Raw genomic sequence first — 20,038 nt, forward strand, 5'->3', positions numbered from 1 at the left:
TTCTCTTCTTCTCTATCTCTCTTCCAGGGAGTCCCAGAGGACCTGCTCTTCTTCTACCAGAGTCTTCGTCGGGGAGGGGGCGTGGCCAGGGTCGACCAATGCCTGCTGGTCTACCGCTACCATGAGAAGGCTGCTACACACTCTGTGCTGGAGTAAGTCTGCCTACCCTGATACACACACACACACACGCACACACACACACACACACACACACACACACACACACACACACACACACACACACACACACACACACACACACACACACACACACACACACACACACACACACACACACACACACAATCGCAGGGCAACTCCAATTTGTCTTTTTCTTTATCTCTTAACCACCTTGCACTCTTTTTTCCTCTCTCTCCCTCCTTTTTCCCCACACATACACACTCCTACACTCTCCACGTCCAGCAGATGAAAGTGAGATTGTCTTCTTCTGTCTGTGGGACGTTCAGCATCTGTTGGACATTAATGGGAAGGGGTTGGATCGTATTGTGAAATAACAGCATTAGAGGTTGTTGTATTTGTGTAGATCTGACATTCCTACTGCTGGATCGCCTTCAAGAAGGCCATGTGCGCGCACATACACACACACACACACACACACACACACACACACACACACACACACACACACACACACACACACACACACACACACACACACACACACACACACACACACACACACACACACACACACACACACACACACACACACACACACACACACACACGCACACACACACACACTCGCAGCGGAAAGCCTGCATCTCTAAATACACCAAACGAGTAGACCTCTCCTTCCTTCCCTCCCCTTGTACCTCACTCCCTCTCATCTTGTCTTTCCTGTTATCCCTCCTTCCCTTCTTTCCTTCCTTCCTTCCCTCCATCTGTCCCCTGCTCGTATATCTGCCCTTGTTGACGCCATCCTTCAGTGATCATCTCACCTTTTTATCCAGCCTCCATCTATTTCTGGAAGCCTATTTTAAGCTAACCCTGCCTTCGTTCTGGTCATCTCCGTATCACACACCGTCTGCCTACCCAAGTAATCAGGTCTATGAAAACATACACACACACACACACACACACACACACACACTCGCAGGGCAACTCCAAATTGTCTTTTTCTATATCTCTTAGCCGTGTGCTTGTTGTGTGTGCGCGTGCCACTGCTTGTGTGTCCATGCACACAAGAGTGTATGAGTGCCGCAGTCATTCCTTGGTCAGTATTTCAGGATATGATCCGTTTTGTTTCTGTTTTGCCTTTTAATCAGCCGGGCTTTATGAGACTAAGGGGCTCCTGTGTGTGTGTGTGTGTGTGTGTGTGTGTGTGTGTGTGTGTGTGTGTGTGTGTGTGTGTGTGTGTGTGTGTGTGTGTGTGTGTGTGTGTGTGTGTGTGTGTGTGTGTGTGTGTGTGTGTGTGTGTGTGTGTGTGTGTGTGTGTGTGTGTGTGTGTGTGTGTAAACGGTGGTGTCTAGTTTACATGTGTTGTTATGAACCCTGGAGTCTGTGCCTGTGTGCAGAATGAATGGTAGAGCAGAGTGGAAGACCACCCGTACACTAGGATGGTGGCGGCTTAGGGTTTGTTTGTCATAGGAGGCCCTGTTCTCGTAGTCAAGACTCTCACATCGGAAAAGCAGAGGACAAGACCTCCAGCTAATATGCCCATGTGATTACAAGCTGTGTTGTGACTACATTGTGTACCGTATGTTTGTGTGCGTGTGGCCATATGATATGAACAGTTATGTTTTTACTGTGGGTTATATAACCACATGAACCTTCGTGTCCCTCGGCTGGGGGCGCACATTCGGCCAAAATAGCCGATCTACTTTTGTATTTTTGTAGATCTGCTATTTTTGGTATAAAAGGAAAAAAGGAGGCGGCCTAGTATAGACCCCTGGGGGACTCCGGTCAACAAAGTTTATGGGGTTTAAGTGGTTAAGATTGTTATGCATTTTGTTGGCTTTTTCAGAGGAAAAGAAGAAGCAGAGCTGAGGCTTCATAAACAGACTACGTCCTTTTACAAAAGAAACACATTTATGACTGAAAAAGTATTGTGTCGTTTTTTCCATGGTCGGCGAAGTATGAATTAGCCTAAGGCTGTCAAAGCAGAGTTGAGGTTCAAATCAGGCGCACAGCTGGCCACATGCACTCAGACATGCAACATGCAGTCTTAACCACAACAAGGGTTTCTAATCTCCTCTTCAAAGTGGTGGTGCCATGGTTTTGCACTTTTTCTGTTTTTCATGTGTCTATGAGGTTGATAGAACTTCATTAAGCCCCCTGGTGGTGTTTTTATGGTGTTTTATGTCTTCTCTGACTATTTTGAGTTTCTTCCTGGAGGCTGAAACCTTGAGGGTCAAACGTGCCAATAGAAAAACAGCACTTCAATGACACAGTAAAATTATACCCTCCCCCTCATTTTCATAACACAACAGCTGTGGGCATGAGGAGGAGGAGGGACTAGGACAGGTGGGTGGTGGAGGAGGTGCTAAGGTGAGAACCAGGTATACTTAATGAACTGGAGGCGTGTCCACATAAAAAAATAATTTTAACACTTTCTGTACACTTTTTTGAAAAGAATCTTCCTCCTAGTATAACCATAATAGGGCATCGCAGTTGCGGCCACTTCCGGGTTCCACTGCAAAATACTCAATGCATTTTTCCCATTGACATTTCCAAAAATATTTATATCAATTAATTTAAGCCTAGAATCAAGCCATCCAGGGTCCTGGTGAATCATGACCATTAAACATTTTTTTCTGTGATTTATTTTATTTTATATTTAATTATATAATATACTATATTTAATAAATACCCTTTGTTTTGCCGTTTTCAAAAAAGTGTTTTCACAGAATCAAACGTTTTATGGTCATGATTCACCAGGACCCTGGATAGCTTGATTCTAGGCTTAAATTAATTGATATAAATATTTTTGGAAATGTCAATGGGAAAAATGCATTGAGTATTTTGCAGTGGAACCAGGAAGTGGGCGGGAACTGCGATGCCCTATACCTTATGATTATGTTTTGGGGGGGGGGGGATCACTGAAAATGACGGCACCCCGCCTTTAAGCTGCCATGCTTAGGTGTGTATCTATCTGCACGTGTGTTTTCAGAGGCTGTAAACATAACTTTCTGCTTCCAGGGAGACCATTTGGAAACTACGCGTAGACTTCCTACAGGAGAGAGTTCTCAGCCAATGGGAGAGCTTCACCATATGGAACGCGGGAAAACAAGGACGGAAACTGTATCGATGCCTAAGTCAAGCCAATCAGAAGAAGGTACGTGCTTCTCGTAGCCAATTATATGAATGACAATAACTAGGTGTGGGGTTTCAAATCATTTTTTTCTGCCCTCGACAGTAACTAGAAAAATGCAGGAAAAATAGCATGGAGAAGATGCGTTCATCTTCATTTGTCATTTTTCTACCAGGTCAAAGCGCTCTGTGATGTAGCTGAGAACAGGATTCAGAAAGGCTTCTATACCTATGAGGATTCCAAGGTGAGAATAATTATGCTCACTTCTGAAGTATAGCCTGTTATAAGTAGATTAAGTCTACTGTAATCAGTCAGATGTAGGGGAAACTTGTTTTGAGAAAACTGCCACATTATGATAAATGTCTTGGGGGTTTTGAGGCAGCTGGGGATTTCATCACAGTTTACTGTACTTTTTTCTCCTCTTTTTTGCTGTTTTGAAATTTCATCACAGACTGTTTTTCTAAATCCTAGAGTTAGTTGCTAATCTATATATCTCTGCTGTCCAGCGCGAACCTGCTAACTCCAAAACGCTCATTGTTCAGGAAACGAAAAAACAAAATATACGTTTTTCGGGAAATGAAGAAAACCTTATATTTTTTAAAACAAAGCAATACTGCCTCATCAAAGTTGCTAGTGACTTTATATATTGTCAGATACTTGCATGAGTCATTATATTATCAACACTTTAACCAAATCGCGGGTAAATCAACACTTTACCCAGCGCAAGTGGAGTTAGTAGTTTCAGACGAGCAGAAATCAAGCTGAAGTGGAGTTACAGTAGCTGTCCAAACAACAATAGCTCCACTCGCTGCTGAGGGAGAGGTTTCAAAAGGGTAGAAATTCCCAAAAGCTAACAATGGATCTCCAAGTTCACAATGCATCACAACAGTGTGTGAATTAATGCCCTGATGCTTCATGACACTTATTATATAGGCCTACAATAATAAACAGGACTTTAAATATTACAATAACTTCTGCAAAGAGGTAGTAGAACTAGCGCGGCAGAAATGCTATGAACGTCTTTCTTCTTGTCACATTGCTCTCCTCATTAAACACTTCATAGATTTTAGAAATATAATGACTTGTTTTCATAACAGTAGCATCAGTGCTAAGTTTGATAAACAGGTACACTGCATAGTTTTAACAGTTTTAATAGCGTTGATTTATGAAAAAAAAAGAAGATGAAAATGGAGTTAGCTGGTTCGTCCTGGACACCGACGATATGTACATTGAGTTCTCTCTCTCTTTCTGAACATCAGAGTTCAAAGATAATGTTTGCAGCATCCTTAGAAAGATAAAGAAGGATTTATACTCATCAAAACAGAGACATTGTGAACTTGTAGATCGGCTATTTTTGGTCCGCGGCACCCGCGCGCAACTAAGTATAACTCAGGCTTAAGAATCGCCTCTTTCCAGCAGTGCACATTACTCAAACTGTGCTTTCAGAAGTGGCAGACTGATTCCAGTCGAGCGGGGCACATATAAACATCAGGCCCTGTGTGGGGTATGCACAACTGCCCCTGATTCTTCATCTTGTAAAAACACATTGAGCCCATCTGTCAGCTCACAGTTAAACCATGGATAGTAGTTTCAAAACCATGGTTCATAATTGCCTAAAATGTCACAATGGTCAACCAAACATTTTATAGTGGGGCTTTCCTGTGAAACCCACCTAGGAGTGAGGGTAATTATGAGGTGTACTGCTGGAAGCTGTGACTAGCACGTGTTGTCGACTGCATCCCCCCACTCTGTCTTTTTGTCTTTTTGTCTTTCTGTCCATTGCTATTGAACTCATTCTCTCTCTCTCCCTCTTTCAGTCATTCTCTCTCAATCTTTAACTCCTTCCTCCTTTGTTGCAGGAGAGACCTAAACCCAAGATCCCAGTGCTACACTACAAAAAAGCCTCTCCTCCCTTCATCATCTGCGTTAAACTGGTAAGTTGTGTGTGTTCGTGCGTGCATACATGCGTGTGCTTGCTCGTGCATGTGTTCCTGACCGTATGTCCCTCAGGTCTGTAATCTCATTTAATGACATAATGATCGAGGGCGTGTGCCTGGCACAGGACAGACAGAGACACACACACACACACACACACACACACACACACACACACACACACACACACACACACACACACACACACACACACACACACACACACACACAGGCGGCAAGCAGGAAATGGGCAGAGACAGCACCCTGATGTTTGACCACACTGTGATGCTAGTACCAACGCTGGCTTTTGTCCTGCAACCTTTGTTTCCTTTTGTTTTAAATATTTATGTTGTTCAACAATACTCTTGACATTGTACATAAACCTTGGCACAACGTTTTATGTAAGTTATACTGGTGGCCGCATTTTTTTATTTACTCATAGGACACACAGAACACTCAGCATTATGCACACACGCACACCCGCACGCAACAAATGGCTAATTGCATATTTATCACCCAGCAAGATTCAGACATCAAATGTAGAGTGACCCCGCCTACGGGGGCTCCTAATTGGTCAATTATGGGAATTGGGGACAGTAATTACCCAGTCAGAGGACAAGGAAACCTGGACTCAATCATTCTCCCTCTCTGTCTCTATCATGCACACACACACACACACACACACACACACACACACCTGGACCCAATCAGTCATTCTTGAATCTACCTATTGTCATACCACTGATTAGCAAACACATGAACCTTGTACATTTTATCTGGATTGTTTAGCTGATATTTAACGTACTTCTTTAACTCTATCGACACAGAATATATTAACCCATACCTTTAGCTCTATAGACACAATACACCTTAACTGATACCTTTAGCTCTATAGAGCTATACTCCACTAGAAACAAGGCTATTTAAAGAAGTTAAGGACTTCTACTCTACACTATAGCATGCACCATTGACGCACTGGGAGGCAAACTGGAGCCGGAAGTTAGATGGAAAACATTGAAGTCAATGAGAGCCGGGTGGGTAAAAATATACATTTTTAATGATTGTTACAGTACCTTTGTTGGGTAATCAGTTTAGGAAAATAAAAGAAGCCATATCACACACTTTCTGATGTGATGATGTGCACACTGTTTAAATACCTTTTATTGACATTTAAACAGCACAGAGTACGTTTCTGATTGGGCAGTATGGGGCTATCATCACGATAATTGGTTGTCAGGCTGTCACTAATTGAGAGTCTTGCGATGACAGACCAAACTGACTGCACAGTCTGCAAAATACTGTGCTCTTTAGATATAGATATTTCTTCTTTCATTTTCCTGAACCGGTTATTTTACAAAGGTCACAATCATCACAGTAGTGTTTATTCATTTTCTTGTCCACCCAACTCCCATTGACTTCAATGCATTCCATCAAACGTCCGGCAATAGTTTGACTCCCTGTGTATCGAATCATGCCAGCTGGAATTAAAGACATTCAGAATAAATTCACACCATTTATCATTTGTACTGATTGGTCAGCTACATGTACCATATTATCCCTAGGGAACATATGGCAGCTAATCAATGAGTGCAACCTTATGATCTCTTCTGCTATAAAGTAAAATAAAGGCTGGGGATATGATAGTGTTATCTCATCATTTCTCGTATAGTGATATGATGATGAAAATGATGTCAAATGTTATAGATCATATTTGCCATCATACATCTGTCTGTTCCTTATGGTTACTGTCCTCCAGGACATGACAGGAGGAGTACTGGAAGAGAACCTCAACTCTCTACAGCTGAGAGAAGGACTAGACTACTACCATTTCAACTGACTACCTGGAGACACAGAGAGGAGATGGGAGGATTAGTCTAGGTTTAGCACATGGACCATTGCAAATGCAGGCGAATGACCATCCCATGCCGTGGACAAATACCTGTCCTGTAGTGCAGAATGTGACTCACAGGGAAATCGTCCATAGTCCATTCAGTCCAAGACAATGGTAAACAAATCTTTGATTGATTTCCTGTATCTGTGTGAGGTGGGTGCCTGTCCCTTTAGGAGAGCGGAAGCACACAATATTCACAAATCATCATGACGTCACAACCAAAAAAATATTTCCGGGTAGATAACGGCGGCAGCATCGCATTGGAGCAGTATTATTCATTAACCGTATTTGTTGGAAGAACAGGACACTTATGATATTGTTATTGACTATTATAAATAAATACATTATTTTGTTCTAAATATCCACAGTTTGGCAAAATGTACTTTCTGTTCTGTTCTGGGCACTTTATTTTATATTGTGTAAGTATCCATTGACATTCTACCCAGAACTTCCGCACTACACGTTTGTTTACAAACATTCTGACCTGGTCTATTGGCTTGAGTTCACCAAATGGAGTGGCGAAGCATGGGGTGGCGTATCTTGGTAAATTAAGGATGATGTTGGTTATACATGAGCACTCACTAAGAAAACGGCACCCAATGACAGCCAAGTTTACAAGCTAAACACTTATTTGCTATTGGTTGATGGCTGGTGAAAGTTCAAGAAAGCTGAACTCCATCCGAAGCAGAAGGTGAAAATTGGGTTTGCCATGGGAAGCAAAAATGTTATTAGCGTGTTGCTTTTTTAACCTCTGAATCATCACAGTGCTTTATAGCAGCTTTGAGTGATGCAATCAGGCAGAAATCAAATGTTTACACATAAACTGTCATAGTGCATACTGTACACATTTGTTTTTCTTTCTACAGGTCCTAAGCACCAATTGTCTATTTTACAGAAGGCCGTTTTGATACATAAACAAACACACACACACACACACACACACACACACACACACACACACACACACACACACACACACACACACACACACACACACACACACACACACACACACACACACACACACACACACACACACACACACACACACAGGGTTTATTTTACCACACAGAATAGGGCATGGTTTCTCCGTTCAAAGGTAAACAGACCTCTCCACAAATCTCCCCATGGTGTTTCCGGGATCAGAAAGGCGGTTTGCCTTACTGTAAATCTGACCACAGCACAGTTTGTAGAGGTGGAACAGTAACAGAAAAACACTGGAAGACACTTCAATTCCGATAGGGACCATTTCAACTGTACAATATAATCCTGCCTGAAACACACCACAGGTTTGCTGCATGTTGTATTGTTTCAAAGTAATATCTATTTTTGATTAAATCGTGTGTGTGTGTGTGTGTGTGTGTGTGTGTGTGTGTGTGTGTGTGTGTGTGTGTGTGTGTGTGTGTGTGTGTGTGTGTGTGTGTGTGTGTGTGTGTGTGTGTGTGTGTGTGTGTGTGTGTGTGTGTGTGTATGTGAAATCATATCCTGAATGAGTTTGACTGAATGAAGTGTACAGAAACACTTAAAGGAGAATTCCTGTCATTTTAAGTGTTATGTTTGATGTGTGTCAAATCACTTACCAACGTAGGAATGAAAATCGCGTAACTCCACAGAGCCCCCTATCGACCCCCACCGTTGTCATTATAGGAGGATATAGGATAGCCCAAATTCGCCTATTTTAACCAATGCAAAGTCTGTTTTTTTGCTTTTAGTACTCATTGTTGAGTCCCATGATAATGTAACAGGCGCTAAAACTCCCGACAAGCTAACGGCTAATAACAGAACGAGCTAATGCTGGTTGCTGGTTTCTCTCCCGACCTGGCAACCTGGGGCTGCCATGCAGAGAGATAAGCAGCCCCAGCGTTAGCTCGTTTGTTATTAGCCGTTAGCTTGTCGGGAGTTTTAGCGCCTGTTACATTATCATGGGACTCAACAATGAGTACTAGAAGCAAAAAAACAGACTTTGCATTGGTTAAAATAGGCGAATTTGGGCTATCCTATATCCTCCTATAATGACAACGGTGGGGGTCGATAGGGGGCTTTGTGGAGTTACGCGATTTTCATTCCTACGTTGGTAAGTGATTTGACACACATCAAACATAACACTTAAAATGACCGGAATTCTCCTTTAAAGTAATGAGGATTTTTCTGTGTGGTATACTATGAAGAACCACTTGGACTGACTTAAGGCCAGGGTAAGAGCAGAAAAAGACCTTAGGCTGTGTAAAGCCCATTGAATTGCCTCGTTGTTGAAATGTGCTATACAAATAAAACTGCCTTGCCTTGCCTTTCTGATGAGTGGGTCCAAGTAAGCCCCTCCTGTTCTGCAGTACAGTCCAGTGTCTGAGAAAACTATCCCATCTATTTAGCACCTAGTCTCTACCAAGACCCTTTCACCCCTCTTTCTCACTGACAAACACAAGTGATAAGGTTCTGTCTTCAGGGACATGACCTTTCAATAGTTTCTCAGGATTTCTCTTGTTGGATATACACTCCCCTTAATTTCAGTGGAAGATTAGTATTTTGTTCCCTAATGATATAACTTACTTTTTATGTGTTGCTATTTTCTGACCAACCGTTCACATAATAGCCTCTGGCATTGTGTATGTGGTTAGTTTAGTTTTTTAACTTGTGCCCTACCATTGTAATTTATATTTATCAGAAGGTGTATTTGTCCCTCAGTAAAATGTTGGTTGACATGTTCGGCAGACTGTGCTAACAATTACAATATAACAAGATAATGATAAAGATGAAAAGTGGGTATTTACAGATTGGATGCACTGCAGTTTTGTTTTCAGTGTTGAGTTTCACATGCTTCCATGTTTGGCTTCCAGCTATAAAGTGTTTATGCCTTTCAACACAATAATGTCCACATAGCTTTTAATAATGTATACTTGTATTCCCATATTACGCTATTGCTCCTCAAATAACGAGGTTCACAGGAAATATACCATTGAATGAATACCCAGGTTTTTTCCTTTTAAATGTAACTCAGTACTGACTACCTTGTAAAACCCTCTTTACTTAACTTTACCCATTCTCACCCCTCTGCCCTCATGATAAAGTGTGAGTGGGCTTTAATGGAGAATCCATATAAGAGCGAATAAACAGAGCTTCAGTCTGTGTTTACACTCTGTCACTCACTGTCTCTGTGCAAGGATTAGGCCTGATAACACATACACACACACACACACACACACACACACACACACACAAAACAAATGACCCTGACCCTGGAACGTGCATGCCCTCTCTGGTCACACTCAAACACACATGCCCAGTGTCACACACACACACACACACACACACACACAACTGCATGTTGTCTGGCTGTGGCCGCTGATAACGGAGAGATAAGACATGGGTGTGTTTTTGTGAGAAGGTCTCTCTTAGAGGTCACTGAAGTCTGGCATTCACCTGGAACACATTCCATTCCTCTATTCCCTCTCTCCCACTCATCATTTTCAAACCCATTTTCCAACAGTGATGATGTGTGTGTATATGTGTGTGCGCACGCGCGTGCTCGCTCCCACGCGCTCGCTCGTCTCTGAATGACAGACAGCGGGAGAAAGAGAGGAGTGTGCTACTCACGAGCAGCAAGGAAAGAAAGGTCGCCAAGGTTGAAAGGAGAGTGGGAGGGAGGAATGTGTGTGTGTTTCCATTAGAACCCAGTGTGTGGACAGACAGACGGAACGTTCCCTCCCGTCAGGCCGCTTGAGAAGACGCAGGTGACGGCACGAGGATAAGGGAAGCAGGTCAGAGGGCCGTTTGCTGCTCTGTGAATACTTCAGGTGGTGGTGGGAGGGGAGGGGGGATAGAGCTACGGCGTGCTTTACCCTAATTCAGTGGTTCTCATACTTTTAAATTTCTAGGACCCCCATAACTCTGAGAGTGCACAAATGGAACCAAATGGTCCCGTTCCATTTGTGCACTCTCAGAGTTACAGACCTGCAAGGGTCCATTTGGAACAGGCCTCAGGGAACCCTGCTGAGGGTCCCTGGACCCCACTTTGAGAACCATTGCTTTACCCTGATGAAATTTGAAACTGCACAGAATATGTTGCATGCTCTTTTATTTTATACGGTGAAAGAAAATGTATAGTGTAAGCTGTCGGGTGTCAACTTTAGATATAGTGTGTGTGTGTGCGTGTGCGTGTGCGTGTGTGTGTGTGTGTGTGTGTGTGTGAGAGAGAGAGGTCGAAATGTCCCCACAACTATAGTAGAATTTGAGAAAAATACATTGTAAGGTCAATTGTCCTGGTCCTAACAAGAAAGACTGTTGTTTATACGGTTAAACAATATTTGGGGTGTTTTAGGTTTACAATTAGGAAAAGATTCAGGTATGGGTTAGGATTAAGCATTTAGAGCTTAAATTTATGGATTGGGGTTAGAGAAATGCCTGATACTTAGAAGTTGCGCACCAAAAATATTTGATCCAAGCTTGCAAAATGAAATAAAAATATGGCATTAGTACATTTCCTGTCCTAAAATGATATCGCTAAAGTGATACAAACATGTGTGTGTGTGTGTGTGTGTGTGTGTGTGTGTGTGTTAGAGAGAGAGAGGATGCAGCAGATAGATGGGGCGGTGTGGTTGGTTGTGGCGTGTGCGTGTGTGTGTGCATGAGAGGGGGGGGGGGGGGGGGGGTTAGGATTGTAGCGTCTATCAGTATTTCTCGAGATGCGTTCCATTGCTGTAGCTGTTCGGTGGAATGTGGCGCGTCAGTAATGCTTGCCGTTCCGACTGTTTTCTCACGGGAAAACCACCCGGGAACTAGAAGGATTTCTAGAGCACACGTGTGACTTTGCATTATGTCAGGTCCTTACTATTTGTTAGACTTTCTTTCACACAGTCGTCTGTGTGATATGGTAGCCTATGAGAGGCCTATTAGATTTTAGGCTACTTTAAAGCCCTGGTTTTAGTGGTTTATCATAAATCCTCATACAATGGTACTACTGTGAAAACAGCAGCTCTACAAGCTTACAAATCTTCAACCTTGGCATTTTCTGGAAAACACGTGCCCGAAAAAGGGATGCCATGTGGTTAAATTAAACGCAAAGAAGTTACTTTGGCTTGGAAAGGCATCAAATACACAGTTAATGTTTACGTTGTGTTTTTTTTATGGAAATGAACTGTATTCTACTGTTTAACACAGGGATTCTCAATGTTGACCCCCAATTTGATATGAATTAACCAAATGTACACATCATATTCTTACATGCATTGCATACATACAGTATATTGGCACATATGCTTCTACATAGGCCAACATATTCTGCTGGTCTTTTATTCATCATAGAGCCTGTCACTTCCCTGCCATGGCTAACCTTCTTTAGGCATGATGTGTCAATGTATGAATGGCTATACAAAAACAATATTTTTTTCCCCCCTTGTAACTGGCATAGTACACTTTATTAAACGTAAACCAACTGAAATTATGTCTGTAATTAGATTATTAAGCCATATAATTTGTCATTGTCTAAGGGTTGGACAGGTGGTGTCAAAGTGACCACAGTTTATCCAGTGTAGGCCTACATGTCAGACGTTGCTCAGTAGTTGCTGAAGTACCGCTCAGGGGGTTTTAGTGTTTGCTCAGACCGATGAAAAATTAGAGGGAACATTGACTTAGATCTATCAAATAGGACCAACTGTAGGCCTTCTTTATTATGCACCTCCAGCACCTGGTCAGACCAGAAATAAGTAGCTGTTAGCATTTGGACTAGTGGCTACTGCATGACACGGAATGTTGATTGAATGTAGAAGGAACTTTAGTGTAAGAGGATGCCAGTGTCAGACATGCAGCTCTAATTTTCACTGTGATAATATGATCCATCTGTTTATGAAGCCGAGAATATCCATGTCAGTTAAAATCTCTCTCTACCTCTCTCTCTCTCTCTCTCTCTCTCTCTCTCTCACACTCACACACACACACACACACACACACACACACACACACACACACACACACACACACACACACACACACACACACACACACACACACACACACACACACACACAGTGGTGGAAGAAGAACTGACATTTTCTAAAAGTAAAAGTATCAATACCACAATGTAGAAATACTCAAAATATAGCCTACTTAAAGTACCAAAAGTAAAAGTAGGCTACTCATTATGCAGTATGTCCCATTTCCCAAGTTTGTGATGTATAAAAATCTTTTGAAAGTAGCAGATCTACAAGCTCACAATGCAAGTTACTTTCCACCACTGCACACACACACACGCGCGTGCGCACGCACACACACACACACACACACACACACACACACACACACACACACACACACACACACACACACACACACACACACGCGCGCACACGCACACGCACACGAGCACTTGCATGGGCGTGGTTTTGAGAGCACGCGTGTCACTCAAAGCAGAGTCAGCTGCTGGCACGCGCCCTGGGCGTCTGCAGTACAGAGTTCAGGCGCGCAGCAGCAGTGTGGATGTCCTCTCCTCTCCTAGCGTTCAGCTCCGTTATCCACTTGGAATAATAATGGAACAGCCTCTTACGTCTCAATTAAACTGACCATGTAGCCAAAACCTCTCGAACAGCCTGGATATCTTATCTGCTGTGATCACACGTGTGTGACTGAAGCGTGGCAGTGGACCGATCTCGGGGATTATTGTAATAAAAAGCAGCATGCTGCGGCCGTGGGTTGCGCACTGGATCGCTGCTGTGTTTTTCTCTCGGGCGGTGGCACAATACTCCAGCGACCAGTGCAGCTGGAGAGGAAGGTAAGGTCTGGTCGAGGATGATGACAAAACAAGACAGCCTACACATCACACAGACTTTCTTTTTTTAAAGTCTAGAAAGAGTGTGGGAACTCAGTTTGTGTCCTTTGGCCTACCAGGTTTTACGAACGCGAAGCATTTATTTGGCGAATGGCGATTAAAAAAGTGTATGCGTGAAAATGAATTGAAATGGTAGATTTTTGGGGTGTTTTTGTAGGTGTCTTTGAACCACACTTGAGTCCATTAGTCATTGCAATTCAGGATGAAGTCAGGTATAGCCAGACTCTGGTCACACAGTCTCCCATATTTTCCTCTCTGCGTTGCTGGAACCAGAGCGAGAAGTTTTGACCACACATTGATGGAGTTTATTAGAGCCAGAGTTGTGGATTCTAAAAACTCTTCTTTACGTGATTTCTTTGCGTCGCAATAAGTTCAACTAAATTGATGCGCCTTGTAGGCTCTCTTCTTGTCCATGGCGAGATGGCAAGCTGTCAGGCGCACGTTTGATAGTGAAAAGGGGGTTCCAACTAAGAATTTCGTTCCAAAAAGAAACGGTCATATTTTTTACAAAATCACCCTCCAATGAAACACTGAACCTACAGGCCTGCAGCCTACCCCCTCCTCCAAACACATCACAATTTATAGCCTGCTAAATTAAAACCTCCCTGTCGCTAAAAAAAATATAAAATTGATAGCCAAGGCTTGCAAGAAAACACCCACTTGGTCGTATGAATTCCACCGCTTCGTCTTGTCTAGAGTAAATAGAGCCATATGGATGCCTTTGATCACTCTCTAAAAGCCCTACATCATAAAAATAGGAAGGTCTGCACTTCGCACTTGTTCGGTGTTGTAAAGTTTTACGAGCTCAAACTTCTAACAGCTTAATAATCCGTTCCCGGTGTTGTTGACGAGATAAGAGCCCTTTCAGTGTATCCCTATCTGTGCCGAGAGACAGCTGCAGCAGTTTTGTTGAAAAGTGAATGCAGACCAGGCCCCAAATGTTTTCTCTGTTTATCATTTAGACATTTCACATAATTGTGTCATTTTCTCCGAACGTTAATGCAGGCTATATGTGATGCCTAATGTTACCAGATGACCAATTCTGTTAAACAAAATCTGTTAAATTAACCACCGTCCTAAACCCCATGGGTAACCGGAGTCCCTCAGGGCTCAATCAATACCAGTGTACTTTCGGTTTTGTGTTATTGTGGGGAAAGCTTTCGCTGAAAATAGCCGATTGACAAGCCCGAGCTTGTCGATCTGCTATTTTCAGCAAAAGCTTTCCCCACAATATCGATGCTGGGGTTTAAGTGGTTAAGTGCACTCCTTCTCATCCTCCTGTCATCGATCTGGTACCACCCATCTATAGAACAAACAACATGGGAACATTCTCATTCTACTACTCTGCCAATAAAATGTGGAATGCCTGACACCACCCCTTAAAATATTTTGATCACTGGCTACTTTCAAAACAGGCCTGAAAATCCATCTATCAGGAGACCACAAAGGGAGGCAAACTCAATATTTCCCATAGAAAGGAGGTGACATTCACTGCTGACATTTTCCCCTTTTCTCCTTACATGTAGTGTTTTATATTTGTTGATGATATATATGTTATTTTTATGCTAAGTTGATGAATTGAATACATAGGACCACAATGGAAACAATTCCTAGGACTTTTTTGTGTTATCCTTTTAGCCTAAATGTCTGACTGTACCTCGCTGTTTGCACTTCTGACTAATAAAGTATTCAATCAAGTCAACCTTCTTTGGTGTCCTCTCCTCAGTCACCTGCATTCTCTTCCCCCTTCCTTTTCTCTACTGTACTTCATTCTTCTCTTCTCCTTCCTGCAGTGGTTTGAGCCATGAGTCCCATCGTAGAGATGTGGAGCAGATCTATCTACGATGCTCCCAAGGCTCTCTAGAGTGGCTCTACCCCACAGGGGCTATCATTGTCAACTTACGACCCAACACAGAGCCCTCATCAGGAGCCTTGCCAAGCCTCCATGCCTGTATCAAGCCTCGCACAGACTCCCAGGTAGGTTACAAAACTCAATATTAACACATTAACATTGCCATGACTGTCTAGGCCTCAAAAGCAGGGGCATCTGGTTTGCTTAAGTTTCATGAAAAGGGGTAAAAAAAAACAACAACATTTTGTTCCCAAGCTATTTTTGCATCAAAACTATGCATATAATTGATGACTCATTCAGCCTTTATTTGCAGAGCTCAGAAAAATCAACCTGGTTTTGAATAAAAATGACATCTCTTTATTGCTGCGTACAGTAACATTTGCGTTATATGTTGATGTACCCATGACACAAACAATATTTTTTTAATATATATGTTCAGGCAAATTCCTTGCAAGTAAAACGTTGAAAGACTTTTAGTCTTTAAAAGGTTGTCCTGCGCTCACTGCATCCCTCTCCTTACTGTCGCTCTGCTAGGGGGCCCAGGTCTACCTGGAGCAGGCTGGGGAGCTAAGACTCCTGCTGGAGGAGAAGGACCAGGCTCTGGGCACAGTGCATTGCTTCAGGCTGGCAGAGGTGGTGCTCTTTGTGGAGGCAGTGGCCCACACTGACATCAGCAAAAGGATCACAGCATTCCAATATGAGCTGGTGCCCAGCCAGGGGCCTGGAGCACACATGTACCCATACCTACACCCTGGTACAGGTAAGAGGGACAGGGTGGCATCAGTCATCAATCAACAACTTTAAGAATGAAACTTTAACTTCTATTCTGTTAAATCTGAACATTACCGCATTCTTTATGGACAAAATACTATGGATATTATAATGTGTGTTACTTATATAAAATGTTCAGTGCAGTGGTTGAGTTTGGCTTTAGATGATAAGTCAGAGCGACACGCAGTTCACTATTTAACCCCTCTTGTCACATTAAGCCTTACACTCATGACACACACTAAGTGTTTTCCTTTCTCTGAGTGTAAAAATGGACTTGTAAATTCACACTCAGGATGTTGCAGTGCAGGCTCTCTGTTAATTGAAATGGAGTAAGGGCAAGGCTGATGGAGAAAGAGTCTGAGGTACTTTGTTCCTTCTTTCTCCCTTGTGTCTCTGTCTCCTCCACACGCTGCCTCCCGTGTCTCTGCCACACCTCAGCCCAAGCTCCCACACTCTCTCTCGTCTCCATCAGGCTTATGAAAACAAGCAGGCCAATCAAAAGGTCACGTTGGGGGTCAAGCCCAGAGGTCAGCCAATCAGCTCTCAGCTGTCAATCAAGGGCCCCTCCTGAACAGGGCATTGTGGGTAGCCCACCCGTGTGAGCAAAGAGGGTCTGGAGACTTGCAGAGAACAGAGTTGTGTCTGCTCACTCAGTAATGAGAATGAGAGGGGATGTGCGTCTGTGTCTGGCTGTTTGACAGCTGTTTTTATAGCTGACAGGGTCAAAGGATAATACTCTGATTACCTTTCTACCCACACCTGCTGTCCTCATTCACTTTGTCTCTCTCTCATAATCGCACACACATGCAAAGAGAGCGCGGGCAAAGGAGGGAGAATAGGAGAGGGTTAGGGAGAGCAGACAGCTTCAAGAGGGAGAATGAGAGAACTAGTGTTATCCACTTGAGCCTTATTTTACACTTCATCATTGAAGATGGTGTCGCATGATGGTGTAGCACGGCGAAAATATTCAAAATGTTTGCTTATAATAACATAAGCAAACATTACCCAAAATAGGGATGCCAGGATGAAAGTGGTTAAACTATGTCCCATATGTTTCCCCCTCAGTTCCCTGTAAACCATGCTCCAATGAAGAGATCCTTATGGCCGTGTGTACCAGCGACTTTGGTAAACACACGAAACACACAAAGACCCATGCATGCATGCACGCACACACACATGTACTCATTCACTCATACCCCCTTTCTTGTCTTTATTTCCTCTATTTCTCTTTCTTCCCCCAGCGGCTCGTGGTGTCATCCGAGGTGTGGTCAAATCCTCCTCCGTTTCCTCCTCCTCATCAGGTACCCATGACCACGTCTCCGTAGCGGTGACCCTGAGTCAGTTGTTCCGTCAGAAGAGCAGGGTGTTTGCTTGGGGTGGGGCTAGAGGGAGGAGCTGGAGTGGGCGTGTCAACGTACCCCTGCGGTGCGGCGTGCACCCCGGAGAAGACGAACACCTGCTAACGGGCTCTGTACATTTCGGCGAAGCCTGGCTTGGCTGCGCGCCGCGCTACAAGGACTTCCTGAGGCTGTACCACGCGGCACGGGACGCAGGAACCAACCCGTGTCAAATGGATACAGACTGAGAGGTTCTTTCCTCCAATCACGTTGCTGGGTTTGATGACGTGGGGTATTTCTCAACGAGTTTAGCCCAATTGATACTTCGTCGTGTGACAGAGAATAGCTTACCTACAAGCTCACGCAATGCATCCGCGATGTGTGAGCTTGTAGGTGCTATTCTCGGCCGTTCGCGGGCAAACGACAAAGCATACATTATGCTTTTGGAGGACTATGCAGAGAGCAACTGGTGAAAATCGAAAGGCTGGCCAACAGATTGCCTATCAGATAGACACGATGGGTTAAAGAGGTGGAGTTTTGAGCAGCTGCTGGTTGCCCAGGCTCTTTGTGATGTCATCGGGGGCCATGCTCGCTCGCAGGTGGCTGAAGCTCTCGTTGCCTAGCTGCGGAGATGACTGTTGGACTATTTGAACGTTTTAGAAGCCAATGTGAGACTTTAACCAGTCACAAAAGAACTGTGCTTTGATGTTTGAACAGTGACAGAGTGAGTGATGAAATGAGAGAGTGAAGGTGTGAGTGAATACATGAAGGACAGAATGAGCGACATGCTTGGTGTGTGTGTGTGTGTGTGTGTGTGTGTGTGTGTGTGTGTGTGTGTGTGTGTGTGTGTGTGTGTGTGTGTGTGTGTGTGTGTGTGTGTGTGTGTTCATTCTTGAAATGAAAGTTTGCTTTGTAAAAAGCTTTATGTACAGTTAAAAGTCTTACCTTCTGACAGAAGTGTACAGTATGCAGCTCTGTGAGTCTTTGTGAGTGTGAGAGTGTGTGAGTGTGTGTGTGTGTGTGTGTGTGTGTGTGTGTGTGTGTGTGTGTGTGTGTGTGTGTGTGTGTGTGTGTGTGTGGGTGTGTGTGTGTGTGTTTGTTGGCAGCTCCCTGAGACCAATGAGTTGTAAAGAATTTGTATTTGCAAAATAAAATAAAAAGCTATCATTGTGATTCTTTCTCTCCACCATTTGATACTGAATTTTTTTTATCCCTGTGACCCCAACCTACACTGTAAAATCCTCAGTGTTTATTTAACGCAGAGAGTGTACAAATGGAGTAAAATCTGTACACTGTGTATGATTGTAGTTGTGTCTGTATGTTCGGCCTTGTGACTTGTGGGGAGGGATGGTGGGTGGTGATTTACAGACCAGAAAGGGTCCATTGCCCTGGTGGTCCCTGGACCCGACATTGGGACCCCCTCGAAAACGAGATTGTACATCTCAAGGGGTTTATCCTAATAAATAAACTTGAATCATTGAGAACCAGTGATCAATTTAACTAACAAACCAAAGGCTATTCTGTGTGTTGTGTTTTGCATGGCAGACATACTATACATGAGTGTTGTTCGTAGATTTAGCTTTGTTGGTGGAAAAAAAGTCCTGTTGGCATATTGTCATGTTCTAACCAAAGCTTCCTAGACCGGGTGCAAAAGGCGCGTGTTTGATGTGTGTGTTTATTGACAATTTTAACTAGGACGAGAGAGAGAGAATCGAGGGACTTTTATGATCCATTATGTTTTCCAGCATAACAAGCCAAGCATAGTGTGTGTGCGCTCGCCTGCCTGCGTGCGTGCGTGCGTGCGTGTGTGTCTGTGTGTGCACAAGTAAAGTACACCTTCCCACAGTAAATCTATGTTAATGGCCCCATGAGATAAAAACAGGCAGTCTTTCATACTGTAGATGAGGAAGTAAAAGTTCATGTTGTGGGAAAAAGACTTGTCTGTGCAAACCTTAGCCTTCTACTACTCTTCAATGAGTTGTCAGTGACACACACAATCCTTAGTGCTTAGTTGATAGTGACCATGATACTGACATGATACTGACCATGATACTGACATGATACTGACCATGATACTAACCATGATACTGACCATGATTCTAACCCTGATACTGACATGATACTGACCATGATTCTAACCCTGATACTGACATGATACTGA

General features: G+C 43.4%; 2 protein-coding genes across 3 annotated transcripts in view; both read left to right on the top strand.

Moving 5' to 3' along the window:
* Positions 1-7,577, top strand: part of b3gntl1 (UDP-GlcNAc:betaGal beta-1,3-N-acetylglucosaminyltransferase-like 1) — a 19,169-nt gene extending 11,592 nt beyond the window's left edge. For both annotated transcript variants that reach the window (XM_084076558.1, XM_084076559.1), the window contains 5 exons: positions 28-152; positions 3,163-3,298; positions 3,450-3,518; positions 5,134-5,208; positions 6,966-7,577. In XM_084076558.1, coding sequence (XP_083932684.1) covers positions 28-152; positions 3,163-3,298; positions 3,450-3,518; positions 5,134-5,208; positions 6,966-7,046 — 486 coding nt within the window. In that variant the 3' untranslated portion in view covers positions 7,047-7,577. The remainder of the gene's footprint in view (positions 1-27; positions 153-3,162; positions 3,299-3,449; positions 3,519-5,133; positions 5,209-6,965) is intronic.
* Positions 7,578-13,554: 5,977 nt separating this feature from the next.
* Positions 13,555-19,317, top strand: metrnlb (meteorin like, glial cell differentiation regulator b). The gene is made up of 5 exons (XM_084077600.1): positions 13,555-13,860; positions 15,711-15,894; positions 16,304-16,529; positions 17,606-17,665; positions 17,782-19,317. The coding sequence occupies exons 1-5, from the start codon at positions 13,766-13,768 to the stop codon at positions 18,123-18,125; spliced, it is 909 nt and encodes a 302-aa protein (XP_083933726.1). The 5' UTR covers positions 13,555-13,765; the 3' UTR covers positions 18,126-19,317.
* Positions 19,318-20,038: the final 721 nt, after the last annotated feature.

Source organism: Gymnoscopelus microlampas, assembly GCF_963454915.1.
Source record: "Gymnoscopelus microlampas genome assembly, chromosome: 2".
Classification (NCBI taxonomy): Eukaryota; Metazoa; Chordata; class Actinopteri; order Myctophiformes; family Myctophidae; genus Gymnoscopelus; species Gymnoscopelus microlampas.

What these genes read in the sequence shown, in the direction of transcription:
- metrnlb (XM_084077600.1), top strand. Translation starts at nt 13,766, where the DNA reads ATGCTGCGGCCGTGGGTTGCGCACTGGATCGCTGCTGTGTTTTTCTCT. An exon ending in ATACCTACACCCTGGTACAG is followed by an intron (nt 16,530 to 17,605) that starts GTAAGAGGGACA and finishes TTTCCCCCTCAG; the next exon opens with TTCCCTGTAAACCATGCTCC. An exon ending in CGTGTGTACCAGCGACTTTG is followed by an intron (nt 17,666 to 17,781) that starts GTAAACACACGA and finishes TTCTTCCCCCAG; the next exon opens with CGGCTCGTGGTGTCATCCGA.